This window comes from Podarcis tiliguerta (genome assembly GCF_965153285.1).
Source record: "Podarcis tiliguerta genome assembly, chromosome: 1".
NCBI lineage: Eukaryota > Metazoa > Chordata > Lepidosauria > Squamata > Lacertidae > Podarcis > Podarcis tiliguerta.
Window position 1 is genome coordinate 102,015,984 of NC_139534.1, and position 13,676 is coordinate 102,029,659.

A 13,676-nucleotide genomic window follows, 5' to 3' on the forward strand; every position below is an offset into this window, starting at 1 on the left:
TGCATTTAGGGCCAGGGTTCCTAGAAGGTTGTACTGTTGTCTGTTGTTTCCTTCACAGATCTAGGTCTACAAAAATACCTGCTCCCAAAGTTGTGCACTCTTATAAAATGGATGATAAGCCAAACACATTCCTTGTGGACTTGGCTCCAGATCATTTACAGAACCTGTGCGCATTCACTCTTCTCAATTTCTCTGCATAAAAATATATGTAGAGGAGGTATTATGATTTTAGGGAAAACTGGATGCGGTAATACTTGCTTTCAAATTTTTGGCCGTCATACTGGAAGGCGCTGAAGGAGTCCGAATGGCTGTCGGAACTGACAAGGTCACTGCTGCCTGCACTGGCAGGAGACGTCCACTCAGAAGGCACACCTGGGTCATCCGCAGGGCGCATTTGGCTCTGCTTGTTCAGTATATCGGGAAGGTCTTTTGGAACTTCTAAGCTTCCTGGACTGCTCCCTCTTCTGGTCACATTCTAATCGAAGAAATAGGACAATTGAAGAAATAGTTTGAAGAAACACTTTTACAGCCAGAAAATATTTTCATGCTTGCTATTTCAGGGACAAGGGCTGTACAAAACTAAATGATTCAGCTACTACCAATTTTTAAGTCCAGCTCCGTTTCCATCAAATAACATTTACTGCAGCCATTTTCATTTGAGGTTATCAAACTAACAAACATCACTAGCTATTAACATTTTTACAGTCATAATTAACTGGCGATCTTGTAAATTGCTTAGCATTAGAATTGTATATTTCAGGACAAAAAAGAAAATCGAAAAAGCTTACCAGAGCACTACCACTGCGCAGTCTTTCAGCTATAAACTCATCCATGAGGTCAGGAATATTTGCATTACTACTGCCATTATCACTACCAAGAGGGTTCTGCTTTGGGCTCATATCCTCTCTATTGGCTAAAAGCAAATGAATGACTGTATATAGTAAAGAACAGTTTCAATAACAAAATATTTTTTTAAAGCACAGAAATAAAACAGTAAATACAAAAGAATGTCATGCAGTTAAAAATACCTTCTCCCATAAAATAAATTTAGTTTTAGGAATTAGTAAGTCTACCATCATCCTTCAACGCCCCCCACCCCTACCCATCACCACTGAGCAGGTGTTAGTCAATTTCCAGTGTGACCTTTAAAAGAGCAAGAAAGCTTACAGATAAGCACTACTTAAAGTTGTTAATGCTTGCTTTAAGCACACATTCTTCATTCCTCCATATCACCAGATGCATAATCCCCCCCCAACTCTGCGGGTGTATGCTAATGAGAAACATATAAGTAGAATGTACCAATGAATTATGTTTCAATGCAGTACTGTAGACACAGAGTACACTTAAATAAATTAATAAACAATGAAAGATGACATGATTCAAAAATTAACAGAAGACTTAAAATGGTCAGTGGTTTATGATCAATATTGCACAGAATTACACTGTTTTTAATTCTGTTACACTATTGTGTTATTTTACCTTGAAGGTTTTATTTTTCTTGTTTATCTTTTTTTTTTTTTTGAGAAAGTGTTATCCCCTCAAAAGACTGCAAAGCAACCGTACTGTTAATCTGAGGTATAACATGGTCTTGATATTAAAATCTTGAAGTATTAAATTTCAAAATTTCGTTCTATATACTCCTAGAATCCAGACTGCACATTGCTTTTAAAGAGAAACTTTTACTAAATAGCATATTGAAACAAATTAGCCAGAAAGAATCTACATTACTACCCAGTCTACTGTGATATGCTTACAAAGACTGCCCTCAGATGGCATTAACATCTCAATGCAGGATGCATTACAGAGCATTCTGTTAATCATGCCAGCATACAATGTAAAAAAAAAAAGCGCAAAAAAAACCTACCTCACTGCTGAAAGTTAATTTATTGTTCTTTTAAAAGTTACTGAACACATGAACTAAGATGGTGATATTAGAATGACAGCCAGCCTTGCCCATTTCGGTTAACACATAGAGGTTCACAGTTAGCTCAAGGAGAACTATCATGGTACCTTTATGCACTTCCATGACCCCAGCGGGGAGGGAAAGCAGTGATAGATGTCGCTTAGGAAGTCAGTGCATCCATTCCAGTGAATGCACACAGAAAGCACTGAAGCATATTTTGAAATAGCTCAAATAAAAATGACAAAAATCCACACCAGATTGTTTTAAGAAGATAGTCCAAACAGGAAATTTTGAAACCTACTTCAAAATTTTCTTGTCTCGTTTTCAGGAGGAGGAGGAAGAAAAATTAACTGAACCTACAATTGGCTCAACTGAAATAACTGATCACTAAGAGGATAAATTGGAGATATCAAAACCATTTATTCCCCTATTGGACAGCATACAAAGGCCAAATATATGTTGAAGACTGGCCTTCAAGGCTTGCCAGGAGAAGTATATGATAAAGACAGGATCCATTGGTAGGTCATTTACTATCTCTTCCTCTTCCCTACTCTTAAAGTGTTCAGCAGCAAAGTGGTTCACTATTATTTTTTTAAAAAAGGATCATTAGTAATTTAACGTTTATCAAAGTAACTTATGCTGGAGGGGGGAAATTCAGCTGGCCATATGCGCATGCAAAACCAAACAGGAAAAGCACTGATCATCCCAAAGCCTTTTGATTTGCTTTATAAGAGCTTGCTTCAGGTGCATCAAGCCAAACTGGTGCTGCCTTTCTCCTATTGTGCTCCGCACACTGTTAGTGCTCACCTGCAGCTTTCTTTCCAAAATAGCCCATTACATGACTGTACAGATCCCTCAGTGGAGCCTCTGCTGGCACTCTGCTCTGCCTCTGTGGGGAAACATTTGCCTTCGGCTTCGAAAGAGCATGTACAACAGATTTATAAACACCACCCAGGGAGCCCTGCTGTTGTCCCGAATCCTGACTCGATGGCTTAGGTGGGCTACGGTTTGACATTTGATTTATTCCAATACTTTCCTTCTGCAACACGAATGCTGGAACATCTCCTGATTCTTTAATTTGCCTACTATAAGCAGAAGTTGTACTGGCTGGATCTAGAGGCCTATATATTCCGGGTTTGACCAGCACAGCCATTGTGGATGAGCTGGTGCTTGTGTTGCTGCTGCTGCTGCTGCTGCTGCTGTTGCTACTGCTCCCGCTACTGAAACCACTGAGTTTACGAAGTCTTGCTTTCCAGGGGGCCTCTTTGTTTTCTAGAGGATTATAAAACTGAACTGATTCAGTAGATGGCCTAAAAGTAACATGGACACTGTTTCGCTTTTTAGCTGCTATTTTCATTATTTTAGCCTTATGGGTTACCGTTTCAGATATGCTTCTCTTAGTTGGTGACAGTTTGCTCATGCCAGTAATGTGAAGCATTTCAGGGTTAACTAAGGCTTTATGTGGCATTTTCTTTGCATGCATAACACTTGTGTTGGTTATTTTTTCATTAAAGAGGGCACTTCTATGCTTTTCAGCTAGCACTGCTTCCACAGATACATCTACATCAGTGGCAATTTGTCTGAACAAATACCTCTTCGTTTCTTTTTCTCTAGGGCTACTTGACCTGGGATCAGGCAGATTTTGGATGGGCTTATCAATGTTTAAATGTTTAGCTTTATCAGCTTGGCTTCCTGTAGAACTGTCTACTTGTGTAGGTGCAATATTACTTATAAAGCCACTTTGGTTTTGCTCCAATTGCAGTTCTGCATCATCGGCACTTTCTGCAACAGTGGTACTACTTGCACATGTAACAGTCTGGTCTGTGTGCTCTACTCCATCCAATGGCAATTTATCATTCCTACTTATTCCTGAATCAACTTCATGAGAAGAAGGCTCATGCTTATCTATCTCAATGCTACTGCAAAGTTCTTCGTTTTCCTTAAGATATTCTCTCAGAGAGGAAAGAAGATCATCTTCACCTTCAAGGTCAACATACTGGTTTTGTTCAAAGGCTGTATCTGCAAGTTCTACCGGGCCTACCAAATGACAGAGATGGTCATAAATACTATCCCCAACTTCCAGAGAGGACTCTCGGCTATTTGTATCAGTAACATGACTTTCAGTGGATCTACATATTGAAGAGGCCTCTGTGGAACTCTGTAAGCTTGGCGCATGATGGGATGAATCGTCAATGACAGGAACTGCACCTTTGACTCGCTCAACTGTGAATGGTTCCAGGATGTCAGATGTGCTGCTGCTTCGTGGAAGTGTCTGCTCCTCGTTCAACGCATCAAAAACTTCACTGGGTGTTTCCTCACTCTGTGAAAAATGTCTGACGCGAGGTGGGCGTGGGAGGATTTGAGCATCGTCCATGTCTGTAGAAAAAGTATGTATTTAGGAAATCAAATACATAAATCTAGTATATATATATACTATTGTTTTGTTTGTTCACTACTGCAAGGCAGTGATACACTTTAAAAAGAAGTCCTTAAGAACCATAAAATATTCTCCACCAAAAACTAAAATGTTGTTAAACACATATGCATACACACACAAACATGTGCACATACGTGCACATATATGCTATCTAGTACAGTGTGAGATATGAGTTAGACCATCAGAACAGTCTTAAAATATTAACATGCATGGAAACAGAGCAAGATCATGGGAGATATGGAAATGCTGTTAAAGCTAGGGCTGTGCCAATAAATTATGAAATACTAATTCATGGAATCAGAAATAATGACTTATAATATAGCCTGTTTGGGAAAATATGTAACCCAAGAACTGACAATATTTCTAGCCACAAGTTGACTCAATATGTTGAGGGAGCTGTATCATCTTTAATTATTAAGTCAATATTTCTCCATCTCTCTCTCTCTCTCTCTCTCTCTCTCTCTCTCTCTCTCACACACACACACACACATAAACACAAAACACCTATGTAGGTATGTCCATAATGGGTGATCCCTCATTCAAGTGAAAGAAAGCAGATAGTTCTCTAACTCTGAAAGGCTAGCTACGAACGAATAAACACATTTTTCAGTCTCCAATTGGGATCTTCTGAAGCACCTCTTAAAAATGGGATACTAGTTTCTTATAAGAACTGGAAAAAGCTAATACGATGATCCAGAGGAAGTCTGACAATTACTGAACCTACAGCTGACTTATCTTTATTTTTTAGTGATCAAAATGGCCAAAAATGTATCCTAATGAAGGAGCCATTGTTCCCTCAGGATGAGCTGAACTAGCACTAAGAATGGGGGGGCGGGGGGCGGGGAGACGACAATACTTACAGGCAAGAGCCCACTTCACCTTTTCCCTTGCTGTTTTAGAATTCTGCTGAAAGCAGTATACTCTCTTAAGGAGGTGAGGTGAGAGAAGAGAACAAAAGCTAGCTGTGTTAAAATTTACACACCTACAAAGGAAATCTTGTTCATAATTTCTGCAGAAGCCCCACTGATATAAGGTCTATACTCTAATGCACAACAAAGAGGTTCGTGGAAGCTCTTATAGCAATCCTTCAGATTTCCTTTTGAGTGGCTCTGGACTACAGCTCCAGGGGGATACACTGCAAAATGAGTTCTGAATAGTCACAGAAGCACCTCTGCACCCTTTTAAACACTGAAGATGCAAACACTGAAGATGACATTAAATTTAAATATGAAGCTTGTGATGCTCTTATTAACCTATTTTATTTCAGCAATTCTTCATAGAATACCATTCTCTTCTAATACATTTTTAAACATTGTGTGCTGTTTTATTTCTATGTTTTGCTTGTTTTACTTTGGTTGTAAGGTTGACTATTTCACGGAAAGGTAGAGAAAAGATACCAAACACACACACACACACACACACAAACACACACGGCTAAAATAATTCTGTCTCACATATTTTTGCTACAGAATCTAAGTGTAGGATTGTTCTACCACTATGCAATGTACACATTTAGTTGGGATGGGAAGGGAAGGCTGCTCCATGAAGAAAACAAGATTGCACCCAGAAATGTTAAACTACATGTTGTTTCCTGTGCAGCCATTTGTTACTGTTCTGGGTACCCAAATACACAAAGTGCCACCAGCCCAGTCTTGTTAGGAATGTCTGAAGCTGCCTTATTCTGTTGGGCCACTGACCCATCTCAACGTCTCCCCAGAATTGATAAGCACAAGACTTTCACAATCCTGCTTAGGATTATTAAGGTCTAACTATGATTATATGCAAGGATCCCAAGGCTTTCTACACTTCTCCATTTCCAATTTGTCAAAAAATCCTAAACATCCAGCTATATTTCTCTGCATCGGGCTGACAAGTCATATTAACAGATTCTTAAGACAAAATAATAGTTTTGTCTTGAAAAACAGTAATCATAAGACACAAAGCTGAGCTGATAACTTTTTAGAGATATTAGCTGTACTGCTAAGTTTATACAGAAAATGACTTTCTAAGTAACAGATAACATAATCTTGTCATAGTCAACATATCCTGATATAAAACACATATTGTTCCATTTTTTGAAACCTACAAAAATAGCCTGTGGAATGAGGTGAGCAGGTCTTAAAATGTTGGGTGAACTTGGTGGAGAAATCTAAGCATGACATTGTAAAATCATTAGTTTTACCAGCGTCCATGGCAACTACAATTCTTTGATAGCAATAGTCCAATTGATAAATGATTAGGACTAGATTATTAATTGATGAAGTTTAAACACAGTTATATAGCATCAATAAAGGTGCCACTTTGAGGAACCTAAAGAAGAAACACACAGATTTTCTGAACTGTTTAATAATTTACAACACAATATTTTATTTTAGCTCGAACTGGGAATGTTCCATATTATACAGTGGTACCTCGGGTTAAGTACTTAATTCATTCTGGAGGTCTGTTCTTAACCTGAAACTGTTCTTAACCTGAAGCACCACTTTAGCTAATGGGGCCTCCTGCTGCTGCCATGCCGCCGGAGCACGATTTCTGTTCTCATCCTGAAGCAAAGTTCTTAACCAGAGGTACTATTACTGGGTTAGCGGAGTCTGTAACCTGAAGCATATGTAACCTGAAGTGTATGTAACCCGAGGTACCCCGTAATAGCAAATCATGAGAACTTAAAAAAAAAAAAAAGCTGTGTCAAGACTGTCTGAAAAATATGCTCTACTCATTTCAAATTAACATGCTATTTTTTTGTTCTTTAGTTGATGGCTATACTTAAAAGGAAAGCATTTGTAGTGTTGTTTTGAAAGGTGAACACAGACAACCCATCCCTTCAAAGGTCCTGTGCCTATCTGGACATGTTGCTGGGGGTAGGGGAAGAAAGGGATGGAAGTCTAGGAAAAAAATAAACAGAACTACAAGACAAAACTTTTTTAAAAAATTATTTCCTCTAGCCGTTATGGAGCCTCACTGATACTCAGCTACAGGTCTAAGGGAAAATGACTGGAGTATGCTTGAAGACAACAAAGTTGCCTGGCTGGCCCCCTCAACAGGAGCACTTCACACAGCAACACTTTGCTGTCCATCTCACTTCTGTTTCCCACCCACCCTGTAAAACTTTATTAAGGTTTTTTAATAATACCATACAATTAAAAACAAACTAATCTAAATAAAAGCAGAACCAAAAGGAAAGGTGGAGTCCTCTCTCACGGTTGGCTCTTAACCCTCGTCTCACAAAGGAAGTTTTAGACCAGGGGTCAGCAAACTTTTTTTCAGCAGGGGCCGGTCCACTGTCCTTCAGACCTTGTGGGGGGCCGGACTATATTTTGAAAAGAAGAAGAATGAATTCCTATGCCCCACAAATAACCCAAAGATGCATTTTAAATAAAAGCACTCATTCTACTCATGTGAAAACACACTGATTCCCAGACTATCCGTGGGCCGGATTTAGAAGGTGATTGGGCCAGATCCTGCCCCCGGGCCTTAGCTTGCCTACCCATGTTTTAGACCCCCCCCAGCTCTTACCTGAGAGCATCCCTTTCTTTTCCCAGCCTCTCACCCTGGGATCTCTTTCCTTCCCTGCCTCTCACCCAGGGTCCTTCATCAACCATCCATCACCTTCATGTGTGCATAATCCCAAAAAAGAACCAGAGCCAAGGACACCAAGGAAAACAAAAGAATGAATGAATAAGGCAGGAAAATGGAAGAGAGGAACAGAAGAGAAAAAGCAAGAAAGGAAATGCACACCCCGCTTCCGAAATAGCTACTACAAATATCATCTCTGAACAAGCCTTTGAAACTGATTGGCATTATGAAACAACGAATCACAGTATACAATACATGATTCAGCATATTTGAAATGTGAAGAAAAACACAGTACATTTATAGCTTGGGATTCAATGGCACAGGAGATAAAATGTGGTTGCTTCAACAGAAAACCCACCATAGCTGTGAAGCATTTCTTGAGGCTGCCTATCACTGACACAGTAGCTATGAACGGAGCCTAAGAATCATTATTAAAATATGGTTCATTGGGGGGCTTTAAAAATGTTGTTTTTCTAGAGATGGGTCAAGAGTTTTGTTAGCAGAAGAACAGCTAGTTGTGTCTTTTAAAAGATACATAAACAGCAGTTAGCACTTAAGTGTTTATAATAGTGTTACTTGTAATACTTTTTTCTGGGTCTATTGATGAGTTTTTAATGTGGTATTTACTAATGTCAACCCCTCTTTAGTAATTCTTATGCATTTACTGACATAGTCAACAAGAAATTGATTATAATAAACAATCAAAAGGAAAAGGCTATGATGCCAGTAAATTAAAATACAATGACCAAACAGCGATGATAGAAAATGTCCTCAACCTCTCCATGCTGAAGACTGTCAATGAGAAATCTTTTCTTCTTCCTTCTCCATTTGATGGAGAAAACCTAGTTCAACAATATATCTCAGATATTTGTGTCAAATCAACTTTTAAAAAATTCAGCTGCAAAGCAGAACATTGCATTACTTCTAGAGGAATTGGCACAGCGCTAGCTTCTCACAGTTCCAGAATGAGCTGTAAATATAGCATACCACAAAACTCAAAATATCCACTCTCATCTCTTCCCCATTTCCTCCCCACCCCTAAATATTTTACTTTGAAAAATGTAGTGATTATGCAGTCTTTGAAAGCAGAAGGGTTAAAAAAGTGAAAAGGGGGTGCAGAAATTAGCAGAGGTGGCACTACCTGAAAGCTCATCAGAAAGGGGAGTGAGAACAATATCAGGCAAGAAGGGTTTGGAAGTATGGATCAGAACAGGAGCACTTTTAGCACTGCGTATATAGGCCGATGGCAGAGCACATTCACCAATGGATCGGCTTCTCATGGCTTTAAAAAAGGAAAAGAAAGAAGTGGGGAAGGAAAAAAAAGAAGAGTGACTATAATGAAAGGCTGTGTCACAGAAAAAGCAGCAACAGAGAAAACAAAGATAAAAAGGAAGAAAATTTAAATTAAAACATTTCAGCACGGCAGATATTGGCAGAGCTGTAAGGAAAAAAATAATCAGTGGGCACATAAAACATTTTGAGTTGATTTTTTTAAAATGCTAGACAGCAATAATGCCTACATTTTGACAACTACAATTACTGTGTATTCAAAGTAAAACACTAACAGGTGTGTATTCTCAGAAGCGCCACTGAGCTCAATAGAATTTCTTCCCAAGTTGAAAAATGTCAACAAGCTGAAGGCCATGGCATGAACACTAAAGAGTTTATACAATTGTGCACTGATAAAGCACTTGTACTTGCTCTGATCTAACTTTTCCTTTTTTTAACTGAGCATCTTTTAGTCTGAAGAGCTTCAAATAATGAAAACAAACTAGGTTCCTTTCTGGTCATAGAAGCTTCATGAACAGGTCCAGACATTTAAGAATATGTCCTCACTTGCACTCCATCCCTGTCAAGGTAATGTAGCATATGACTGATATGCTTTGGATTCAGACTCACAGTACTATACTATACACATCTACTCAGAAGCAAGTCCCATGAGTTCAATGGGGCTTACACTCAGGTGAGCAGGTGTAGCATTGCAGCCTAAGTTACCTTAACATAGGTTCCATTGGGTCAAGTTACTCATGACTTAAGTTTCATTTATTTCAATGGGAACTAAGTGCAACTAGCTCAAAGCAGCACATTTTTCAGCCAGTATGTTTATGGGATCAGTTCCCAATAGCTGCAACTGTATCAATGGTCAGCTTGAGTTACATATTATTTTCTCCATGTAAATAAATCATTGAATAGCTTGAATAGCTTAAGAGTGTGTATGTATATATCCTCAAACAATGAGTTCTACTGATTTCCTAATAGCATTATTTTAAGTAATTGCAGGAATTACTTTAGAAAATAAATTTAGAACATAAAACAATTCAGTTTTTATAAGCAAACAAAGAGCAAAGATGTCTTAAATTGTAAAAGTCTGAGGAAGCATAACATTTAACTAAAATATACCAGTACAGCAAAAAAGGATGCAAAACATGCCATCTAAATGGAAACATTAAAACATGGAGGCAGAAAAACAAAGCAAGTGTTTTTAAACACAAGGTGAGAATCCAGCTTTCCTGCCTAACATATGCCCTCCTTGGATATAAGTTACTACACTGGTATTATCCCCTGGTATCTATTCTAAGCAATGGCTTTGTAGTTCAACGCCTTACAAGATTATAAATTGCAGCACAGACCACTGCTCCTAATTGCATCATAATCTTTTTAAAAAGTGTTTTTATTAAAGATTTGCTGGGGTTACGAAAGTGCAAACATTGTCTCTATTTTCAGATCATAAAGTTCTGCATCAGAATCTTAAAATGCAAAGCCAGACTGCATTGTTAACTTCAGGGTTTTAACACATCCAACTTGGTACAATCCAGACTCCACCATCCCCGATAACTTTCTGAGTTTCGCACTGCTCATTCCATTTGAATCTGAAAGAATTCAAGCCCAAATTCTTCCTTAATTTAAAGCACTGAAGCACCTTTTTATAGATGGACTTTTTCTAAATGGACTGATTACACAGCTGAAGTGAGTGAATGACTTTCATGTGCCCAGTGCATCTGAAGAGCCTACTAACTATATTCATGTTATATGAGTTCTATCCACAATATTAGCTTTATATAACACTCATTAGTTTTTGGTGATAATCAGACTTACTGTACAATCCCAAACCCAGACTCACTGAGCTGGAGTGAGTTAGGATATGGCAGAGCCATTCACGCCAGTGGAAAATCCCTTTGCTAGCAGACCTTTCCCCTGCCAATGAGTAGCCCAGTGGGCAGAACTATTGTTATTTATTAAATTTGTCTACCGCTCTTCATTCACAGATCTCAGGGCAGTTCACAACATAAAATTACAACACCAATAACCCTCCCTCCCCAAACATGTTTAAAAGGGGTATAAGATGTTAATCAGCCAAAGGTGTAGTTGAAGAGGAAGTAAATCCTACCATTATTATTATTATTATTATTATTATTATTATTATTATTATTTCTACCACTGACCCACCTGGCAAAATGCCCCCAAATGGAAGGTATTGAGGGCAAGAAAGAGGTTTTCTGGGGGTGAGGGTGCCTGGCTGTCACATTCACTCCCCTCAGGCCATGACTGTGGCCCTGCAAACAGATGGAACATCCACTAATCAAATGGCTGGCCCAAGACAGACCCGTCCCATAGAAAATAATGGGGCAGGACCAATCTGGGGAAATTGAGCTGCTTCCCCTTGCCAGCTACACCCATGGCAGCATGGGAGAGCTCCAGGTGCTGAGGAGGCCTGTAGCAAATCAATGCACAGCACCGGCAGGATATAAATTCAGCATGCGTCAAACGCAAACAATATGACACCTTGCATGGCGCAGGGATATGCCTCACGCACTCCGCATGCAGGGAATTTGGGTTCTAGAGACGGGCTCTGGAGAATGGGCACCCAGAAGGAAGGGCACTCTGCACCCCCGGGAACACTGAGCACAGACTACTATGCAAAGACAGAAACAAGAGAACTTTTAGCTGCACTTTCAGCAAAGCCCACCTCCCCAGCATAGGGGAGAGAATGCAGCTATTGCTCACATCTCTCTCCTGAGCTTCACTCTCAAACAGGCACTGGGAACCAGCCCTCCAGCGAGCAAGGAACCCTCACACAGAAAAGCCTTCACAGAGCCCACCTACCCCCAAGATCAGTCTGGGAAATGGGAGAGCCGTCTGGGAACCAACCATGCCACCCTGCCACCCTCCAACAAGTAACTGCAGAGCTTGGCCAGCAGAAAGGCTCACCTTTGACCCTTGGCCCCTGGTGCATGTGCAAACATACTGCAGCTCCAAGAAACAAACGCTTGTACCTTACAAGGCAGTGTGTGGTATGGGAGTGGAGTCCCTCACAGCTGGGCCTCATGGACTGGACCAGGGGCCCGGATGGGGGAGATCCTATGTTTATACTGACCATGCCTGCTCTTACTTTTGTGCAGGTCTGGTCCGATCCTCCTACTCCTGCAGAGGATGTGGATGACCGCCAAGAAGCACTGGTGGCCCACCTATGCCCGTGACCAGGTTGAAACTCAACTGTGGCAACAAGTTCAGTACAGATTTGAGCGCTTTTGCCCTCAAAGTGTAAGCTATTTGTATACAAACCTCAGAAAAAATGGATATATTTCCCCTGACTCCTTTTGTTCACTTTTATTTTTTCTCTCATTAGGCTTCATATATATTATATATCTATATCTGTTGCAGCTTCACCCATGGATAAATATTCTTATTCTTTTTACAGTGGTACCTCGCAAGACGAATGCCTCAGAAGATGAAAAACTCGCAAGACGAAAGAGTTTTTCGTTTTCTGAGTTGCTTCGCAAGACGGATTTCACTATGGGCTTGCTTCGCAAGACGAAATGTCTTGCTCCTTTTTTTAAAAAAAACCGCCAATGCATTCCTATGGGAAACCGTCAATACACATTGGTGCTTCGCAAGATGAAAAAACTCGTAGAACGAAAAAACTCGCAGAACGAATTAATTTCGTCTTGCGAGGCACCACTGTATGCTCATTATTTTTGTTTACTCTGCATATTACTGGGTCTCAGGGTTCTCTGAACAATGATAGTGCGAAGTTTAAAGGAACGCAATACCTAAGAAAATGCCACCCATTCGCTTCATGTATGATCTACTCCTCTTGCTCTAGTCTAGAACTTGCCTAATGCTTCCCTGTTCTTTTGGAATGCATCTGGGGAACACCCATAAGCAAAGGACAAAGCTAAGGGATACATAATGTATGTGCAGAACTTATGTTCTTACTCCAGAGGTGGATCAACCAACTATAGGGCCAACACCAATGCATCCTGACAACCACTAGGTTGACTACCACCTGCGTCTCTATTGCCACGTGAGGGCATTGGTCTCATAATCCGAGGAGGAATGAAGAAAAGCTCCCAAAACTCAGAAAGATGGGCCATGTGGAGGAAATTCCAAGAGTACCTGAATGAGACTGTGATGGCTGAAACAGCTATAGTGATAAAGTTTTGTTCACAGCCTACACAAAAGTGACCAAGAATAAAGAATGTGTTGTCATCTCTAATCCATTGAAGGAGCCCTTACTGTGGTGATGCCAACCAAAGGATATGGGATGCAGAAAGAAATCAGAATTTAAGCTGGATCTGCCTCTGGTTGCCAATGTACCCCAGATTTCAAACGCAGTCTCTGCTTTCTGCACAAATATGAGTGGAAAGGGGAAGAACCATTTCATGGTGCCAGATTTCCCCAAAGTTCAGTGAAATAAACTGTTATGCCCGGAAAGCAGATTGTGTTGGTACAACACCTGCCAGCACATCATTCATGAATTTT

At 40.0% G+C, this 13,676-nt stretch overlaps 1 protein-coding gene across 21 annotated transcripts in view; it reads right to left on the reverse strand.

Annotated features, from left to right (window-relative positions):
* The window catches only part of RALGAPA1 (Ral GTPase activating protein catalytic subunit alpha 1), a 123,143-nt gene that overhangs the window by 69,750 nt on the left and 39,717 nt on the right, over window positions 1–13,676 (reverse strand). For 9 of the 21 annotated variants that reach the window (XR_014514050.1, XR_014514051.1, XM_083451547.1 and 6 more), the window contains exons 17-20: window positions 9,055–9,195; window positions 2,711–4,279; window positions 789–913; window positions 259–475 (exon numbers count right to left, since the gene is read on the reverse strand). Coding sequence is in view for 19 of the 21 variants with exons in the window: in XM_083451547.1 (XP_083307673.1) it covers window positions 259–475; window positions 789–913; window positions 2,711–4,279; window positions 9,055–9,195 (2,052 nt within the window). In the remaining 2 variants the exon portion in view is untranslated. The remainder of the gene's footprint in view (window positions 1–258; window positions 476–788; window positions 914–2,710; window positions 4,280–9,054; window positions 9,196–13,676) is intronic. The other 12 variants (XM_083451539.1, XM_083451538.1, XM_083451542.1 and 9 more) reach the window with 3 other exon arrangements.